The 21,262-nt window shown below is 34.7% G+C and overlaps 4 protein-coding genes across 4 annotated transcripts; 1 reads left to right on the forward strand and 3 right to left on the reverse strand.

The window, feature by feature from the left end:
* Window positions 1-952: 952 nt before the first annotated feature.
* LOC111793502 (7-deoxyloganetin glucosyltransferase) lies at window positions 953-3,132 on the forward strand. Its single transcript, XM_023675410.2, has 2 exons — window positions 953-1,478; window positions 2,044-3,132. Exons 1-2 carry the CDS (start codon window positions 971-973, stop codon window positions 2,988-2,990), a joined length of 1,455 nt encoding a protein of 484 aa, XP_023531178.2. The 5' UTR covers window positions 953-970; the 3' UTR covers window positions 2,991-3,132.
* A 2,883-nt stretch (window positions 3,133-6,015) lies between these two features.
* Window positions 6,016-8,326, reverse strand: LOC111793503 (polygalacturonase). The gene is made up of 3 exons (XM_023675411.2): window positions 7,898-8,326; window positions 6,907-7,196; window positions 6,016-6,806 (listed from the first exon to the last, which is right to left on the reverse strand). The coding sequence occupies exons 1-3, from the start codon at window positions 8,324-8,326 to the stop codon at window positions 6,359-6,361; spliced, it is 1,167 nt and encodes a 388-aa protein (XP_023531179.2). The 3' UTR covers window positions 6,016-6,358.
* A 3,614-nt stretch (window positions 8,327-11,940) lies between these two features.
* On the reverse strand, window positions 11,941-14,448 carry LOC111793500 (7-deoxyloganetin glucosyltransferase-like). Its single transcript, XM_023675409.2, has 2 exons — window positions 13,911-14,448; window positions 11,941-13,026 (listed from the first exon to the last, which is right to left on the reverse strand). Exons 1-2 carry the CDS (start codon window positions 14,428-14,430, stop codon window positions 12,080-12,082), a joined length of 1,467 nt encoding a protein of 488 aa, XP_023531177.2. The 5' UTR covers window positions 14,431-14,448; the 3' UTR covers window positions 11,941-12,079.
* Window positions 14,449-18,162: 3,714 nt separating this feature from the next.
* On the reverse strand, window positions 18,163-20,359 carry LOC111793499 (7-deoxyloganetin glucosyltransferase-like). Its single transcript, XM_023675407.2, has 2 exons — window positions 19,831-20,359; window positions 18,163-19,208 (listed from the first exon to the last, which is right to left on the reverse strand). The coding sequence occupies exons 1-2, from the start codon at window positions 20,336-20,338 to the stop codon at window positions 18,256-18,258; spliced, it is 1,461 nt and encodes a 486-aa protein (XP_023531175.2). The 5' UTR covers window positions 20,339-20,359; the 3' UTR covers window positions 18,163-18,255.
* Window positions 20,360-21,262: the final 903 nt, after the last annotated feature.

The following is a 21,262-nucleotide window of genomic DNA, read 5'->3' on the forward strand; positions in this document are numbered from 1 at the left end:
TTTTAAAAAGAACCATTTGACAATTCAACCATACTCAAACCCAGAAATAAAGGATTTAGTTGGAAACTATGTTCAAATTGCTAGTTTCACTGTCAATATCAAGGAGTGGTTTGGAGTTAAATGCTTATGGTTGTAAGGCACAAACTTGTCATAATTTGTATCAACTAAATACTAGAAAAACACTTAAAGATTGACATATGACTTTTCACCATTCGATGAACGTGAGTGTTCGATCAGAAATGTACTCTAAAGGTAGCATGATGTTGACTCTTCACTACTTTTGAACCGTCATGAGCAATATCATGACACATGCATATGTCATAATGTGGCTAGCATTAAAAGATGATGAACATACCTTCTATATTCATCTCTAACACTCTCTTGAACGTGTTTCTCTTTAAATTGTGGGTATATGTTTCGAGGAGGAAGTTGCCTTTGTCCTTTTCGTTTTTGTGAGGAGGAAGTTGCCTTTGTCCTTTTCCTTTTTGTGTTGTTCTATACGTTTGGAATTTGTGCCAAGCATTTTCGTAATTAATGGAAGAAAAGACCAATGAATGGACTCTTCTACCAGTTTTTTCCGCCTCGTATTAAAATCTCTCCCTACCAAATATGTTTTATAATTGTGAGACTCCCGACAATGCGTAATAGGTTAAATCGGATAATATCTATTAACAGTGGGCTTGAGCAATAAATAGTATCAGAGCTAGCCAGACACCAAACAGTGTATCAACGAGAACGCTGACTCTTAAGGGGTGTAGATTGTGAGATCCCATATTGATTGAAAAGGGAAACGAAACGTTTCTTATAAGGACGTAGAAACCTATCACTAACAGACGTGTTTTAAAACTGTAAGGTTACGACTATACACTATGGACCAAAACCGACAATATCTATTATTACACAAAGAATCAAATAAATGTGGCTATAAATATGACCCAAGTGTTGGGGCATTTGTTAAGAGAAAAACCATATGATGATGAGTGATAAGCCTCATGCTGTGTGCATCCCAGTTCCAGTTCTAAGTCATGTTAAGGCAATGCTAAGTGTTGCAAAACTTCTCCACCAAAGAGGCTTTTTCATAACATTTGTCATCACAGACTATGTTCATAAGCGCATAATCAAGTCTAGAGGCCCCAATTCTCTTGATGCCATTCTTAACTTTCAGTTCAAAACCATTGCCGATGGTATTATGCCGGAGGATGCTGATATTGAGGCACCACAGGACTTGGCCTCTATTTGTATAGCCATTTCTAACCATTTCTTAGCTCCATTTAGTTGCCTACTTTCTCAACTCAATCATGAGCCTACACCGCCAGTTAGTTGCATTGTTAGTGATGGTTGTATGTCGTCGTTCACTATTAAAGCTGCCATGGAATTTAACGTTCCTATTGCACACTTGTGGCCTATTAGTCCTTGCAGCTTGCTTGGTTGTATGCACTTTGATGAACTTGTCAAACGAGGGGTAACTCCATTTCAAGGTATCAAACAATTTTTTTTTTAATTAAGGAACGTTGTTAGGATTTATAGAAGTTTAATTATATTTTTAAATTTTTTAGTATTAATTCTATCAAGATTTGGAATCTGAATTTGATACCTTATGATCTTTACATTCTCTGTAACATGATCATGTTACTTATTTATTGCTCCTAAGAGTGAATATTATCTCCATAGACAAATACGAATCATTTCAACATGTTTTGTCCTCACTTATATGTTTCTTAAGAAAATTCTTAAGAGGTCACCTAACGTAGGATTAACACGTCTAATAATGGATTTCTTATGATTCAGTCATCGAAAAGGAAGGTGTAGCTTGTTGGTATACGTAGTAACATTAAGTTCTTTTAAGTCTTTCTTGGTTACACTCGGATGTGGTATCGATTCGTGCATGTACCACTCTTTTACTCAAGTCGTGGAATGATTCAATTCAAGAGTTTAAAAATGAGTTTTTTTTTTTTTTAATTTCTGATCTTGATCATGAGGGTAATTCATTTCAAAACTTTTTATTGAGTTGATTTCTTATTGTTTTTTTATTGATTTATGCAGATGAGAGCTATTTAAGCCATGACTATCTTAATACTACTATTGATTGGATTCCCGGGATGAAGAATATAAAACTTAAGTATCTACCAAGTTTTATAAGAACAACGGATCCAAATGATATCTTTTTGAATTTTTTGGTCGAGCAAACAAAGTGGACTCGAAAAGCTTCCGCTATTATATTGAACACTTTTGATGCACTCGATCATGAAGTTTTGGATGCTCTTTCTTCATTGCTTCCTCCAATTTATACTATTGGTCCACTTCACTTACTTTCAAGGCAACTCAAGGACCAAAGTGAAGAAGCAATAGCAACAAATTTTTGGGAAGAGAACCATGAGTGCATCACATGGCTTGATTCCAAGGAACCCAACTCAGTGATTTACGTAAATTTTGGGAGCATAACTATAATGACACTCAACCAAATCACTGAGTTTGCATGGGGACTTGCAAACAGTAAAAAACCCTTTTTATGGATCATAAGGCCTGATCTTGTCAAGAGCGATTCACCCATTTTATCCCATGATATTCTTGAAAAAACAAAGGGAATTGGGATGATAGCCCGCTGGTGTGCTCAAGAGGAGGTTCTAAAGCACCCATCAATAAAAGGGTTTTTAACTCATAATGGATGGAATTCAACCCTTGAAAGCATATGTGGTGGAGTGCCAATGATATCATGGCCATACTTAGGCGATCAACCAACAACTTGTCTATATTGTTGTGAAAAATGGGGCATTGCATTGGAAATAGATAATGATGTGAAGAGAGATGGAGTTGAGAGTTGTATCAAAGAGCTAATGGAAGGAAAGAAAGGCGAAGACATGAAAGCCAAAGTCATGGAGTTGAAAAGCAAAGCTGAGGAATCCTATAGACATGGAGGCTCTTCTTACCTTAACTTGGACAAGCTAATAACCGACGTTTTATTATCGAAATGCTACCGTGAAGTGAAGTAGTCGAAGTCTTCCCTTGAATGTCATTTTTTTAGTATTTAATGATTTAGGCTTTATAATCTATAAATATTTCGAGTTCCTACTCAGTTTACTATTTGTGTAAGAAATACCACTAAATTTTAATAATATTATGTTATTATGTGGATAGATGAGCCTACAAACTAGGTTGATAAGATGCATCATATTGTGTAAGATTAAGGTGAGAAGTATTTCTCAAGTAAACATAAGGTAACAACTGTTATGCCGTAAAGCTATAACCTTCAAAGCTATGATACCAGTTGTTGTGCTGAAATACCACAACCAAATTGTACCTATACCAGATTGTTGTAGCGGGATGCTACAACCAAAAAAGCATCCATTTTATGAGCAAGGTTGATAGGGTTGTGAAGCATCCATTTTATGAATTTTCTTCAATGGAAGAATCGATCATATTTGATCATCGAAACACTTGGTGTTTCGACGACTTACTAAAACAATTTAATTCACTTTTACGCTCATGTGATTCTATAAAGCTCAACGATTAGTAGGCTTTAGGGTTGATCCAATTGATATTGTCTAGAAATGTAGTGTAATCTCGAGGATCTTTAGGCTCTAGGTTTGTTCCAGTTGACATTGTCTAGAAATGCAATGGAAGCTCAAAGATCGATAACGTCTAAGGTTAATCTAATTTACACGTCCAGAAAATGCAGTGGAAGCTCAAGGATCGGTAGGCTCTATTATTCTTTACCATTTATCTCATCTCATTTTTATTATTTTCTTTTTAGATTTAATTGGTTTCTTCTCATTTATTTTTCTTACTTTCCTTTTCTTTTAGTACTTAAATCAAAATTAGTGGAACAAACAACATATAGGTTATAAGTTGAATTATATAAAATTAAGGTTCATGCTTAATTGAAACAGAGGGGTATACATGGTCCATGTTGGATTGGGTTGAGAGATTTTTTTGAACCAACTCAAAAGTTCGGGTTGGTTGGATTAGTAACCCAACCCAACTCGAAAATTTTCACAACCCAACTGAGTTCGGGTTGTTCCAAACTGAGAAGAAACAAGAAGTGGAGAAAAAACTACGACCGACCGAAGAAGTCCAATGAAAAACACGGAGCGTAGAAGTTCGACATATATGGAACGGAAAGTCGAGCGGAGAGACAGTCGGCACGACGTCGACGAAGTCGAGTGAAGAAATGGGAGCAGAGTAGAGAGTCTGAAGGAGAAATAAAGAGGTGACCGTCGAGCTAGATCGGCGTCCGAGATGAAGACGTCAACGGAGAAAATGAACGCCGTGGGGTGAGAACAATGAAGATCAAAACAATGAAATAAATGGAGAGTCTACACCTTTAAGAAGAGAGAGAGAAAGTCTGTACTTTCAAGAAGAGAGACAATTATAATAATTAATCAAGTCTCAACAAAGAAAGTATGCACCTTGAATATTGCATTGTGCCACGTGGCAGAGTCAGACAAGATGGGCGGTCTGCGTGAGCTTCTACTGCATAGGCTTAGGTTGGTTTTCAGGTTGGGTCGGGTTGTCCTAATAATTTAAAATTTGAACTCGAATCCAACCCGAACCAGATCGAATTCCAAAAAATGAACCCAACTCAAATCCGAAGTTCTTTTAAATCCAACCCAACTCTTATAACTCGGGTTGGGTCGGGTTGTTGAATTGGGTGTACACTCCTATTGAAACGTGTTTATTTTGGCAAGTTATTTCACAACATTTAGCATTAATTTACTGAATAATATAATTTGACTTTTCAGATTTAAATTTGAAATTTACCGAACACAAATTTACTCCTACGACAATTTTCTTAAAAACAAAACTATCAACAATTACTTGGAAAACAACAACAATCCCAAATCAAGCATAAACTCAAGTCCTCCTATGTTAACAAGTTATAAGAAAATAGTTTGTGGGTGTTAACGTAAGAGTTCAAGTCCACCGCTAGCAGATATTGTCATTTTTAGACTTTCTCATTCGGACTTCCTCTCAATGTTTTTAAAACGGGTCTACTGGGTAGAGATTTTTTCACCCTTATAAGAATGTTTCATTCCCTCTCCAAATGGAATTTATTCTCCACATTCTTCTGCATATATTTGGCCTCGAGTTTATTATATAGTTCTTTCGCCATAGTCACCTTCATCAATGAATATTTTTTATCCTTGCCAAGATAGGATCAAATAATTTCACAAGCTTGTCGATTAAATTTCCTCCATTTTGCATTTGTCATGTCTTCAGGCATCGTCTCTTCCAAAGAAACATCACGGTCTTGCATGACCAACAAATCACTAACCTTGCCTTGCCAAATACCAAATTATTGGTTCCATCAAATTTTCCTACTTCGGGATTAGAGCTCAAAATTCTCGATCTATGCCATGATTTAGTACTAGATGACTCTATCATTTGTAACAAGTTTCTCCACTAAAAGAATAATCCGAATGAGCGTAGAAAACACAATTCTTGAAAAAAATTAGATTTCCAAGAAAATAAGCGCGCTTGCAATGAGAAACATGTCTTCGATAATTGATGGTGAGTCTGAGCACGTCTCGTGGTCGATGAAGTTAAATCTTTCATAATATCCCAAATACCACAACCAAAATGCTATGATATCAATTGTCATGCAAAAACGGAAGCAAGATCAATTACAATCACACACCCACAAACAGAAATTAAACAAAGAGATATAAAGATTTACATGGTTCAGAGAAAAGAAATTCTCCTACATCTACCGGTGACTACCAATCTCAAATTATCAAATTGTTTACAAAGTGTATATCTCACACTCTCACACAACAAACTCTCTCAACAGAGTTTCTCCCATATGTCACTCAAGAGATACGAAATGACACTCAAACTCAATACTCTCAACCATCCTAGACAACCTTTTATATAGGGATGATTCATGTATCAAAACGATAATATAAACCATCAAAGATTTGAACTTAAATGAGAGTTAATAACCAAAATAAATAAGATTATTAATTAAAATGGTATAGACTAAATAAAATACATCTTCACGACAATTTACAACAAAAATCTCTTACGCCAGCTCGAGATTTATATTTAATAAAGAACGATATAATATTACAAGCATAATTACTCCTAATTTCCACTTAATCAAGCTTTCCAAATTGTATAATCTCTTGTGGTGATTGTCTCAATGATTGCATTGATGATTATCAATCATTAGTTAATAGACAATACAACATCACAAGCCCCTATCTCTAACAATAAACTGTCACCTTACATCATTCACACCCTATAAACAAGCAACGTCATGAATACTTAATCTTCTACTCTAATCAAATAACAATCGAATCTTAAACCATTTAAAACTTAATATTTACTTATTGATGGCGAGACGATCCAAATTTCTTTGCTACAAGCAGCTCCGAGGCATCAACATGGCATTAGCGGATCCACGAACGTTCTTGCATGACGACATGGCTGCTTTGTTCTTATAAAGAAGCTTTATGTTTTGTAGCTTTATCTCTTTGCATGGATTTGTAACACTGCAATCGAAATTCACACCTTCTGGGGTTGCCGATGTTCCTCGAATATTTCGGTACGTAACTTTGCTGATTTGTACGCCCGAACTCTGTCTAGGACAACCTTTGTTATCGGGGCAGTAATTTTGATCGATTACGATTGGATTTTTGGCATTGTTCATGATAATGTTGTCAAAGAGGATGTTCCTGACAAAGCCTTTGCTTGGTCTAGCCCATGTTTTTATCCTTATGCCATTGTCGGACCCTGTGAATATTGAGTCCTTTAAGGTTATGTTTTGAACTCCATCTTCGTTGAACTCCTTGCCCAAGCTTCCAATACTGTTCCAAAGAAATGTTTGGATTTTTTTTACGCTTAGAATTCAAAATAGAAACCTCCAAGAGAAGGAACTTCAAGTCAAAATTAAGCAAAGTTTATTACCTTACGCCATGGCCTGGTCCACATTTGATATTACTCATGAACAAATTATAAGTTCCCGCACCGATTGATACACAATCGTCTCCTGTTTGTAGCGTACTGCTAGTGATTGTAACATCCGTAGAAGTTTGAACGTGAATTCCATCCGTGTTGGGGCTTTGGTCTGGCGCTATTGCCTTCACATTTTGAACAAGCACCTTCTTGCAGCCATTGATTACGAGATGAGTTTGTCGGCTATTGATCGACGTTAATCCATTGATCACGATGTTGTTTGCCCAATTGAATGTCATTGACTGTATTATGAACAATATTTTTATTTTTTGCTAAATTAATAAAAATACATTTAAAAGGTTTGTACGGTTTCCTTTCAAAACTAAAAGTATAGATATTTTATATTAGGAATCACGATTCTCCACAATCATATGATATTGTCCACTTTGAGCATAAGCTCTTATGGTTTCGTTTTGGGCTTCCCCAAAAGGCTTCATGTCATTGTGGAGAGTCATGATTTCTAACATGGTATCAGAGTCATGCCCTTAACTTAGCCATGTCAATAGAATCCTCAAATGTCCAACAAAGAAGTTGTGAGCCTTGAAGGTGTAATCCAAAGTGACTCAAGTGTCAAACAAAATGTGTACTTTGTTCGAGGACTCTAGAGAAAGGGTCGAGCCTTAATTAAGGGGAGACTGTTCGAGGGCTCCATAGGCCTCAAGGGAGGCTTTATAGTGTATTCTGTTCAAAGGGAATATTGTTGAGGATTGTTGGGAGGGACTCCCACATTAGCTAATTTAGAGAATGATCATGGGTTTATAAGTAAGGATCACATCTCATCTCCATTGGTATGAGACCTTTGGGGAAGCCCAAAGCACAGCCATAAGAGTTTATGCTCAAAATGGACAATATCATATCATTGTACAGAGTTGTGATTCCTAACATCATTGGATGAAAAAAAAAAAAAAGAAAAAACTAACATGGTATCAGAGTCATAACATACCGGAGCTCCAATAGGGCAATTCTTCCCCGATTTCTTGCACGCCCAATAACTAGCACCCCGCGCATCAAGAGTACCCCCGACGACAGAAACTTTGTTAACTTTAGAGAACAAAATCCAAGAATCCGAATCTCCAAGGCCACGATAATCAGAGGGAGCCACAAGCGTGCCATCTATTCGGAATGTGATTTGGTTCTTACAAGGGCCTTTGAAGACAATGCCTTTAAGTAAGAACCTTCCCTTAGGAACATATATGGAAGAAGGTGCAGCCGAGTTACAAGCAGACGCCCAAGCCTTGAGAAAAGGGGCAGTGGACACCGTTCGGCCATCAGGCTTAGCTCCAAAACTGACAACATTATAGGTACGAGCACCCAATGATGGTGGGAAGAAGATGATGATTATAAAGAGAAGAGAGAAGGGAAAGTTGGTCATTTTGTTTATGATATGTTTGTGTAAGGAAATGGGGTTTATATAATGTATGAGATTTGATGAACAAAAGAAGCAAAATTGAAAAGTCAAAAGAGATGCATGTGGCGTACATGTTAGAAGCACCAGGGTTTAGGGTCAAAGTGGATGCATGAACGTAACATGGCGTACAATATGAACATGTTTTTATTTTATGGTGTGTACGTTTTATTTCAAATCATTACTCTAACCGAAAGCTTGATGGGTTTTGAAGAAACATTTTCTTAAATTTCTTATTTTCAAAGTAAACTCTTTTAACATTTGTTTTTTAACGTTTGGATTCAATCCCCATGTGAACTCTATAGGGTAGTTGTAACGACATGCTACTACTCTATGAACTTGTTTTTTTTTTTTTTTTTTTTTAATGGTGTTGTAACTGTCCAGATCCACAAATCTATCACTAGTAACTAGTAGATATTGTCTTCGACCCAGATCCACAGATCCATCGCTAGTAGATATCGTCCTCTTTGGGTTTTTCCTTTCGGGCTTTCCCTCAGGCTTTAAAACGCGTCTTTCAGAGTTACACAACGGAACCAATGCTCATCCAAATACTGTCCTCTTTGGACTTTCCATTACGAACTTTCCCTTAAGGTTTTTGGGCTTTCCCTTATGGGTTTTCCCGTTTCGCGTCTGCGAAGGAAAGGTTTCCACACCCTTATAAAGGGTGTTTCGTTCTCCTCCCCAACCTATGTGGAATATCAGAGGTTTACAACTCTTTTAATATTATGAACTTGTTTTTTTATTTTTTTAATGGTGTGTACGTTTTGTTTCAAATCATTACTCTAAGCTATTGAAAGAAATACTCTCGTGGGATTCCTTGGAAAGTTCAATAACCGCAAGCTCGATTGGTTTTCAAGAAACATTTTCTTAATTTTCTTCTTTTGAAAGTAAACTCTTTTAACATTTGTTTTTTAATCTTTGGATTGAATTCGTATATTAACTCCACATGTTGGTTATAATGACTTGCTTTTTGAGAATCTTGAGTTATGGATGGTTACTAACTAGTATGAAATTTAAAATAATTTAATAATCGTGGTATCTGAGTAAAGGAGAGATACATTAATGAACCGATCCTACGTTTGTATGAGAATGATCATGAGTATACGATAACTAAGAAAAGTTTAAAAGAATTAAAAGTCACTATAACTATACCAATAAAGTGCATCTTTCTGTTCCGTGGTTGAATATAAGAACTCTATAGTTAGGCATGCTTTGCTTAGAGTAATAATATGTTGGGTAACCTTTTGAAAAATTTTCTAGGATGTATTTGAGTGAGGACAAAACATGCTGCAAAAACTCGTGTTGGTCTGTGTGGATAGTATTTACTCTAGGTGTTGCATTTGTGTGGACCAAAGCTTGTGATGGAGCTTCCAAGATAAACACGGGTTAGTGTTAGCCCTAGTGCTCACGGTGCCAAATGATCAAGAGGTTATGTGATTTATAGTGACACCTCCAATAAAGGATTGGTGTGTGTGTGTTGATGTGGCATGAGAAGGTCATTGTCTATGCATCTTGAAAGTTGAAGAATTACCCCACTCGTGACTTGAAGTTAGCTACAGAGGTTTTTGCACTAAAGATTTGGTATTTCTTCCCCAAAATGACTTTGATATAGACATTTTATACCACTATGTAAAGTGAACGTAGTCGTCGATGCCTTAAGTAGGGAGGCGGCCCACTCGTCGATCATGATTACTAGAGAGCCACGAGTGTAGATTGATTTTGAGGAGTAATAAAAGTGGCTATGGGGGGAGTTATGGCACCACCATACCCGTAGTGGTGGTCGCTTATCCAAATCACTAACATACCGAGTCACATGTGTCATAGTTGCGATATATCTTGTTCTTTTGAACTTGCCATAGCAACATGCCCCATTAGCGTGATTCCATTGAAGTAGTGTATGCTACCTCTTCTAGTCCCTCTAATTACCACCAAAGCTCGATGAGCTACTTCGAAATTCCCTCCTTCCAAAGTGATACGATAACCATTTACATCCAAAACACCAACGGAAATCAAATTAAGAAATCTTTGTTAGAGACATACCTCACATCATCAAAGATTTCTTCAATCTACCTAACAAATGTTGTTGAACTACTCGAAAAAAAAAAAAAAAAAGTCGTGTCATATATATTTTTTCTTCTAAATCTCCATATAAGAGAACGGTTTTTCATATCAAGTTGTGCAAGCTCAAAATTACCAAAAAAAAAAAAAAAAAAAAAATTATAGATGGAGACAATCACAATTCTTGAAAATATGATTTCCAATAGCAAATATCACCGACAGCCTATACAAATATTTCTTCAATCTACATATCAAATGTTGTTTTCCTCGATCTACATATCAAGTGTTGTTTTCCAACGGCTTGAAAACCAACTAACTGTGTCATATATATTTTTCTTCCAAATCACCATACAAGAAAACCGTTTTTCATATCAGGTTGTGCATCATACAATTAAATTGACGAACTAAAGTCAACAAAAACAAATGGATGGAGATAATCACAATTCTTGAAAATATGTTTTTCAATAACAAATATCACCAATAGCCCATACAAAGATTTTTTCAATCTGCATACCGAATGTTGTTGTCCAACTACTCGAAAACCAACTGGTTGTGTCATATATATTTCTTCTTCCAAATCTCCATGCAAAAAGCCGTTTTTATATTGAGTTGTGCAAGCTCAAGATTAAATTGAGCAACAAATCCCAACAAAATCCAAATGGATGGAGATAACCACAGTTCTTAAAAAATATGATTTTTAAGAATAAAATAAGCAAGCTTGTAATGAGAAACTTATCTTCGATAATTGATGGTGAGTGTGAACACGTCTAGTGGTCGATGAGGTCAAGTCTTTCACAATACCCCAAATGTCATAAACCTAGCACTTTGATATCACTTGTTGTGTCGCAATACCACAACCAAAATATTTCAATACCCAATTGTTTGGAGGAAGCAGAAGCAAGATAGATCGCACTCACACATCCACACACAGAAATTAAACAAAGAGACACAAAGATTTATATAGTTTGGAGAGAAGAAATTTCTCCACATCCACGGGTGGTAGCCAATCACTATAACAAAAGTGTTTACAAGTGTATTTCTTACCCTCTCACGCTACAAAATCTCTCAACAAAGTTCCTCCCAATTGCCTCCAGGCAAATACAAAATGACAATGACTCCACCTCTCCAACAAGACAAGTCTTATATAGACATACCAATACTGAACCAAATAAATGAGAATATAAAACAAAATGGTTATGAAATGAACGAAAATTAATAACCAAAATAAATGAGAATATGAAACAAAATAGTTATAAACTGAATGAATGAGAGTTAATAAACAAATTAAATGAGAGTATGAATCATGAGTTATGAAAATACATGAAATGATAACTTACAACAATTACATGATTGAGATGCTTCACTTCAAATCCTACTTTCAAACTTTTAAAATGTAGAAATAAATGGAGGGTTCTCTAGTTAGAGATGATATACTTGTTACCTTATGTTTACTTGAGAAATACTTCTCACCTTAATCTTCACAATATGCTGCATCTTATCGACCTCGTTTATGGGCTCATCTATTTATATAATAACATGATATTATTAAGTACGAAGTGCAAATGTTATAAATTACAAAGTCTAAATCATTAAATACTAAAAATAAAACGACATTGAATTTCAATAAAAGTTTTTATTGTTGGGCTAAAGGGAAGACTTCGACTACTCCACTTCACCATAGCATTTCGATAATAGGACGTCGGTTATTAGCTTGTTCAAGTTAAAGTAAGAAGAGCCTCCATGTCTACATGATTCCTCAGCTTTTCTTTTCAACTCCATAACTTTGGCTTTCATGTCTTCGCCTTTCTTTCCTTCCATAAGCTCTTTGATACAACTCTCAACTCCATCTCTCTTCACATCATTATCTATTTCCAATGCAATGCCCCATTTCTCACAACAATATAGACAAGTTGTTGGTTGATCCGCGAAGTATGGCCATGATATCATTGGCACTCCACCACATATGCTTTCAAGGGTTGAATTCCATCCATTGTGAGTTAAAAACCCTTTTATTGATGGGTGCTTTAGAACCTCTTCTTGAGCACACCAGCTAGCTATCATCCCAATTCCCTTTGTTTCTTCCAGAAAATCATGGGATAAAATGAGTGAATCTGTGTTGACAAGATCAGGTCTTATGATCCATAAAAAAGGTTGTTTGCTATTTGCAAGGCCCCATGCAAATTCAGTGATTTGGTTAAATGTCATTATAGTTATGCTTCCAAAATTTACGTAAATCACTGAGTTGGGTTCCTTGGAATCAAGCCATGTGATGCACTCATGATTATCTTCCCAATAATTTGTAGCTATTGCTTCTTCACTTTGGTCCTTGATTTGCCTTGAAAGTAAGTGATGTGGACCAATAGTATAAATTGGAGGAAGCATTGAAGAAAGAGCATCCAAAACTTCATGATCTAGTGCATCAAAAGTGTTCAATATTATAGCTGAAGCTTTTCGAGTCCACTTTGTTTGCTCGATAAAATATTTCAAAAAGATATCATTTGGATTACTTGTTCGAATGAAACTTGGTAGATCTTTAAGTCTTATACTCTTCATCCCTGGAATCCAATCTATAGTAGTATTGAGATAGCCATTGCTTAAATAGCTCTCATCTGCATGAATCAATCTAAAAACGATGAAGAATCAACTTAATCAAAAGTTTTGAAATGAATTACCTTGATGATCAAGAAAAGGAGCGACGCTTGAATCGAATCACTCCACAAATAGTTTGATTAAGACTATCTAAAAAACTCTAGTATGTAATTCTAAACACAAGAAATGAAAAAAAATAAGCGGGTGACTTCAATACAATAATAATCACTTGAGTAAAAGAGGGGTACACATGCACGTACCAAAAAACCACATTCGAACGTGGCTAAAAAAAAGCTTAAAAGAACTTAATGTTATTACTTATACCAACAAGATGCACTTTCCTTTTGGACGATTCAATCGTAAGAACTCCATAATTAAATATGCTTTATTTGGAGAAATCCTACACGTTAGGTGACCTCTTAAGAATTTTCTTAGGAAACAAGTGAAAACAAAACATGTTAAAATAATTTGTACTTGTTTGTGGGGTCAGTATTCCCTCTTAGAAGCAAAAAGTAAGTAACATGACCATATCACCGAGATATAGAGCATATATGTTAGGAATCACGACTCTCTACAATGGTATGATATTGTCCACTTTGAGCTTAAGCTCTATCTCTTTGCTTTGGGCTTCCACAAAATGCTCATACCAATGAAGATGTATTTCTTACGTATAAACTCATGATCATTCTCTGTCATCTTCAACAATATCGAAATTATAAGGTGTCTAATACGGATTTCGAATCCTGATCAAAGGCACGAGACATTACACCACTGGCTAAATTGTAACTTAAAAATAATACTCAAAGTTTAACAATATAGTTAAACCTCTATAAATCGTAATAACATATATGGTACAATCTTTAAAAAATATATATATATATATATATATAAGTTTATTTGATACCTTTAAATGGAATTACCCCTCGCTTGACAAGATCACCAAAATGCATAAAACCCAGAAAGCTGCAAGGACTAACAGACCACAAGTGTGCAATAGGAATGTTAAATTCCATGGCAGCTTTAATGGTGAACGACGACAAACCACCATCACTAACAATACAACTAACTGGCGGAGTAGCCTCATGATTGAGTTGAGAAAGTAGGCTACGAAATGGAGCTAAGAAATTGTTAGAAATGGCTATACAAATAGCGGCCATGTCCTGTGGTGCCTCAATATCAGTGCCCTGCGCCATAATACCATCGGCAATGGTTTTGAACTGAAAGTTAAGAATACCATCAAGAGAATTGGGGCCTCTTGACTTGATTATGCGCTTATGAACATAGTCTGTGATGACAAATGTTATGAAAAAGCCTCTTTGGTGGAGAAGTTTTGCAACATTTAGCATTGCCATAACATGACTTAGAAGTGGAACTGGGATGCACACAGCATGAGGCTTATCACTCGTCATCATATCACAATCCATATGGGTTTTCTCTTAAGAAATGCCTCAATGCTTCATCATATTTATACCCACATTTGGTTGATTCTTTGTTTAAATCTTTTGAGTCACGTGTGCTATTGAGTCCATGACCCAACACTACCCAATCTAAACCATTAAAATTGGATTTGATTAGATATATTTTCGATTTTAGTTGAGTTGAATTTTCGAAAAATAAAAAAATCGGATTGATTCGTGGGTTAGCACCTTTTTATCAGGTCAACGATAGCAACCCGAATATAAGGTTACGTCCCATTCCATTCCTATCTTACCTTACTTTTAAAATTATTATAAAGATTAAGAATATTTGACTTTGTGATACAATGTTATCGATGCATGGTGTGACTGAGAATGTTAGATATTTTAATTTTATGAGATTTTAGTTATTAATGAAAGAACCTTATAAAATATATATATTTTTTAAAAAGAACAACCACACAATTCAATCCAACCAAATCTGAAAATAGAGGGTTGGGTTGAGAACTTTATTTGAGTTGCTCGATTCACCAATCTCATTGCGAGTTGGTTTCAAAAGATTTCTCCAATTTAACCCGTGTAGACTCCTACTAACAACTCGACAACTCAATTCAACCCAATCTGAAAATAGAGGGTTGAGTTGAGAACTTTATTCGAGTTTCTCGGTTCATCAACCTAATTTCGAGTTGGTTTCAAAAGATTTCTCCAACTCAACCAGTGTAGACTCCTACTATTCCTTAATAATTGAAACCACAAAATTAAGGCTAGAGCATAATGACCTATAAAATCAAAAATTCGGGTTGGTTCGTAAGTTAATATCTTTTTGTCGAATTCAATCTAAGTAACGAGAAACAGAGTTACAATTCAACTGTATCTTACCCTACTTTTATGGTTATTACAAAGATTAAGAATATTTGACTTTGCAATCAATATTATTGATGCATTGTGACTTGTGAATGATAAATGCTTAATTTTATGAAATTTTAGTTATCAACCGAACATGATAGGCAGAATTTTAAAATTAATTAAAAATAATAATAATAACTCTACAACTCAATCCAACTCAACCTATAAACAAAGGGTTGAGTTGGAAACTTTATTTGGGTTGCTCCGATAATCAACCTGATTTCGAGTTGGTTCAAAAGATTTCTCCAACCCAACTCGTGTAGGCTCTTATTTATTCCGACTCCTATTTATTCCTTAATAATTGAAAACACAAAAATTAAGGCTCGAGCCTAATAACCTAAAGATGAGAAAGTAACTCATAAATCTATGAAATTAGGAATAACTAAAAATAATTGCTTTGGAAGATTATAAAAGTGCTTGTTAGAAAATTCAAACTCTTTGGTATAATTGAATCACTTTTGGAATAAGATTTAGAAGTGATTTCACTTAGCTTTTAGATTTTGCTTCATCCAATTTTTAAAATTGTTCTTTATTCCTTTTGTATCTTATCTATGACAAAAGTTTTTAAAAATACTTTTCTTTACAATTTATCTCATCTCAATTTTACGTGCGGTTAATACTGTGGTAGACAAGTTTAATGGGTTCAAATGGACTCCGAGCCATGACTTTAAAAATTATTGTTTCAACGTTATTTTGAATGAGCAGGTTTAGAGTTAAGTTCTTACGATTGTACGACACAAGCTTGCCATAACGGGTGTCAATATAACACCACACATATGCTCGATATCAATTTATAACTCCTCACCATTTGATGGACATGAGTATCCAATCAAAAATATCTTAAAATGTACTGTAGGGGAGATTTGATGTTGACTCTCTACTATCTTTAAGCCTCATCGAGATATGAGCTCTCTACTATCTTTAAGCCTCATCGAGATATGAGCTGGGGCGTGGCAAGATGACAAACATACATTTTGTATTAATCTCTCTCTTTAAACTGTGTATTATTTTCGAACATTTTTGTCACTCGTCAGCATTTTTCAAATCTCTTTTTCTCTATATATTTTTTCTAAAATTATTCTCTAAATTCGTTTATTCCTTTAAATTTTTGTCTTTGGTTAACTTTTTTTTTAACCCTCAAACTTTTTTTATATCACTCATTTAACTCATTTTCTCGAAAATTTTAATCATTTGTGGATTAAAAATCACTTTTGGGAACAAAAATTTTAAAAACACTTATAATCATGTTTTCACTTTTAATATGACTTATTAATTAAACAATTTGACCAAAAAAGAAATACAATACTCAAAATCACTTTGACTATAAACATTTATTCTAAAATTGATCTCAAATATATCCCACTAAGGTAAAATTAATACCTAATGGCATTCACTAAATCTCTTAACAAACCACTTTCTCGTTCACTAACGTATTTCTTCTCTTTAAGAGTTCGTAGGTTTGGATTTTCGATAGTTCACTTCACTATATAAAAAAAAAAAAATGAACACGATAGCTAACAAAAACATAGTTATAGTCAACATTTTGTAGCATTTTTTTGAAGTCCTAACAACTGATGTTATTACAATGATTTCTTCAATCTACGTACCAATTGTTGTGGTTCAACTGCTCGAAAACCAACGAGCTATGTTATATATATTTCTTCTCCAAATCTCCATACAAGAAAACAGTTTTTCATACCAAGTTGTGCAAGCTCAAAATTTAATTGAGCAACCAAAGCCAACAAAAATAAATGGATAGAGAGAATCACAATTCTTAAAAATATGTTTTTCAAGAACAAATATCACCAACGGTTCATACAAAGATTTTTTTCAATCTATATACTAAATGTTGTTGCCCAACTACTCGAAAACGAACTGGTTGTACAATATTTATTTCTTCTTCCAAATCTCCATGCAAAAAACAGTTTTTATATCGACTTGTTCAAGCTCGAGATTAAATTGAGCAACCAATGCCAACAAAATCCAAATGGATGGAGATAATCACAATTCTTGAAAAATATTATTTTCAAGAACAAAAAAAGCAAGCTTGCAATGAGAAACTTATCTTCGATAATTGATGGTGAGTGTGAGCACATCTAGTGGTCGATGATGTTAAGTATTTCAGACTACACTAAATATCACAACTTCGCGCTCTGATACTACTTGTTATGCTGCAATGCCACAACCAAAATGTTTTGATACTCAATTGTTGTAGCGGAAGCGGAAGCAAGATCGATCACACTCACACACCCACAAACAGAAATTAAACAAAGAGACACAAATGTTTACGTGGTTCGGAAAGAATAAATTCTCCTACACCCACGGGTGGTAGCCAATCACTATAACCAAAATTTTTACAAGTGTATTTCTCGTACACTTTCACATTATAAAGTCTCTCAACAAAGTTCCTCCTAATTGTCTCTAGGCAAATACAATATGGCAATGACTCCATTCCTAACCCACATAACTCACATCTCAAAATAAGGCGAGACAAGCCTTTATATGGCTTAACAATACTAATTCTCATATATGAACCAAATAAATGGAAATGTGAAACAAAATGGTTATGAACTAAATGAGAGTTAATAACTAAAATAAATGAGAATATGAACCATCAAATATTATGAACTAAATGAGAGTTATGACAATACACCTTTATGATAATTTACAACTGAAATGTGGTTCATATCAAACTTTCAAACTTTTAAACTGTAGAAATAAATGAAGGATTTCTCTAGTTGGAGATGCTATAGTTGTTACCTTGAGAAATACTTCTCACCTTAATCTTTCGCAATATGATGTATTTTACCAACTTGGTTTGTAGGCTCATCTATCTACGTAATAATACGATATTATTAAGATTTACTGGTATTTTTTACATGGATAGTAAACTAAGTAGAAACTCGAGATGTTTATAAATTACAAAGCCTACGACTTCTTCACTCCAAGATAACATTGCGATAATAGAACTTCGGTTATAAGCTTGTCAAAGTTAAGGTAAGAAGAGCCTCCAAGTCTATATGATTCCTCAGCTTTGCTTTTCAACTCCATGACTTTGGCTTTCATGTCTTCGCCTTTCTTTCCTTCCATTAGCTCTTTGATACAACTCTCAACTCCATCTCTCTTCACATCATTATCTATTTCCAATGCAATGCCCCATTTTTCACAACAATATCGACAAGTTGTTAGTTGATCGCTAAAGTATGGCCATGATATCATTGGCACTCCAACACATATGCTTTCAAGGGTTGAATTCCATCCATTATGAGTTAAAAACCCTTTTATTGATGGGTGATTTAGAACCTCCTCTTGAGCACACCAGCTAGCTATCATCCCAATTCCCTTTGTTTCTTCCAGAAAATCATGGGATAAAATGAGTGAATCTGTGTTGACAAGATCAGGTCTTATGATCCATAAAAAAGGTTGTTTGCTATTTGCAAGGCCCCATGCAAATTCAGTGATTTGGTTAAATGTCATTATAGTTATGCTTCCAAAATTTACGTAAATCACTGAGTTGGGTTCCTTGGAATCAAGCCATGTGATGCACTCATGATCATCTTCCCAATAATTTGTAGCTATTGCTTCTTCACTTTGGTCCTTGATTTGCCTTGAAAGTAAGTGATGTGGACCAATAGTATAAATTGGAGGAAGCATTGAAGAAAGAGCATCCAAAACTTCATGAGCTAGTGCATCAAAAGTGTTCAATATAATAGCACATGCTTTTCGAGTCCACTTTGTTTGCTCGACCTTAAAATTCAAAAAGATATCATTTGGATCCGTTGTTCTTATGAAACTTGGTAGATCCTTAAGTCTTATATTCTTCATCCCTGGAATCCAATCTATAGTAGTTTTGAGATAGTCATTGGTTAAATAGCTCTCATCTACATGAATCAATCCAAAAACGATAAGGAATTAATTCAATTGAAAGTTTTGAAATGAATTACGTTGATGATCAAGATCAAAATGAAAAAGAAAAAAAAAACTCATTTTCAAATTCCTGAATTGAATCATTCCACAAGACAGTTTGAGTAAGACTACCTAAACGACTCTAGTATGTAATTCTAAACACAAAAAATGCAAAGAAACAAACTCATGACTTCAATACAATAAAACCACTTAAGTAAAAGAGTGGTACATGCACGAACTGTGCCCACATTCAAATGTAGTTAAGAAAAGCTTAAAAGAACTTAATGTTACTACCTATACCAACAAAATACACTTTCATTTTCGAACACTCAATCGTAAGAACCCCACAATTAAGTGTGCTTTGTTTAGAGTAATTCTACGTTAGGTGACCTTTTAAGAATTTTCTTAGAAAATAAGTGAGAACAAAACATGTTGAAATAATTCATACTTGTCTATGGGGACAATATTCACTATTAGAAGCAAGAAGTAAGTAACGTGACCATGTCACTGGGATTATCGAGGTCATAAGGTATGCGGATTCCAAATCCTGATCAAGAGCATAAAGCGTTATACCACTAGCTAAATTGTAACTTATACCTTTAAATGGAGTTACCCCTCGTTTGACAAGTTCATCAAAGTGCATACAACCAAGCAAGCTGCAAGGACTAATAGGCCACAAGTGTGCAATAGGAACGTTAAATTCCATGGCAGCTTTAATAGTGAACGACGACATACAACCATCACTAACAATGCAACTAACTGGCGGTGTAGGCTCATGATTGAGTTGAGAAAGTAGGCAACTAAATGGAGCTAAGAAATGGTTAGAAATGGCTATACAAATAGAGGCCAAGTCCTGTGGTGCCTCAATATCAGCATCCTCCGGCATAATACCATCGGCAATGGTTTTGAACTGAAAGTTAAGAATGGCATCAAGAGAATTGGGGCCTCTAGACTTGATTATGCGCTTATGAACATAGTCTGTGATGACAAATGTTATGAAAAAGCCTCTTTGGTGGAGAAGTTTTGCAACACTTAGCATTGCCTTAACATGACTTAGAACTGGAACTGGGATGCACACAGCATGAGGCTTATCACTCATCATCATATGGTTTTTCTCTTAACAAATGCCCCCAACACTTGAGTCTTAATTACTTTTAAACTTATTATAAAAATTAAGAATATTTGACTTTAGTTATTGATGCATTTTGACTTATATTTTAATTTTATGAGATTTTAGTTATTAATAGAAGAATTTTCTAAAAAAAGAACAACTTTGACCATTCAATTCAACCCAATCTGAATATAGAGGGTTGGTTTGAGAAGTTTATTTGAGTTGCTGGGATCATCAACCTAATTTCTACTTGGTTCAAAAGATTTCTCCAATCCAACTCGTGACTCCTATTATTCCTTAATAATTGAAGCCACAAAAATTAAGGCTCGAGCATAATAGCCTATAAAACTAAAATTTTGAGTTGGTTCGTGGTTAACGTCTTTTTGTCAGGTCAACCAAAGTAATCGAAAAATAGGGTTACAACCCAATCTTATCTAACTCTAAGATTATTACAAATATTCATAATATTTGACGTTTGCCATCAATATTATTGATGCGATTTTAGTTATTCAACCAACCTCATAAGCTAATTATATAAAATAATTAAAAAAATAATAAGAATTTAGAACAAATCACTTTTGGAATAAGATTTAGAAGTGATTTCACTTAGCTTTTAGATTTTGCTTCATCCAATTTTTAAAATTGTTCTTTATTCCTTATGTATCTTATCTATGACAAAAGTTTTTAAAAATATTATTCTTTACCATTTATTAAAATGACGGGCTAAGACTCGATCAAGACGAAAATTTATAGTGTGGTTACTATATTGTGATAGACAAGTTTAGTGGGTTCAAATAGACTCCGAGCAATTACCTTAAAAATTATAGTTTCAACGCTGTTTTGAATGAGCAGGTCTAGAGTTAGCTGCTTATAATTGTACGACACAAGCTTGCCATAACTAGTGTCAATATAACACCA

This window comes from Cucurbita pepo, chromosome 4 (assembly GCF_057944985.1).
Source record: "Cucurbita pepo subsp. pepo isolate OVF chromosome 4, ASM5794498v1, whole genome shotgun sequence".
Lineage (NCBI taxonomy): Eukaryota > Viridiplantae > Streptophyta > Magnoliopsida > Cucurbitales > Cucurbitaceae > Cucurbita > Cucurbita pepo.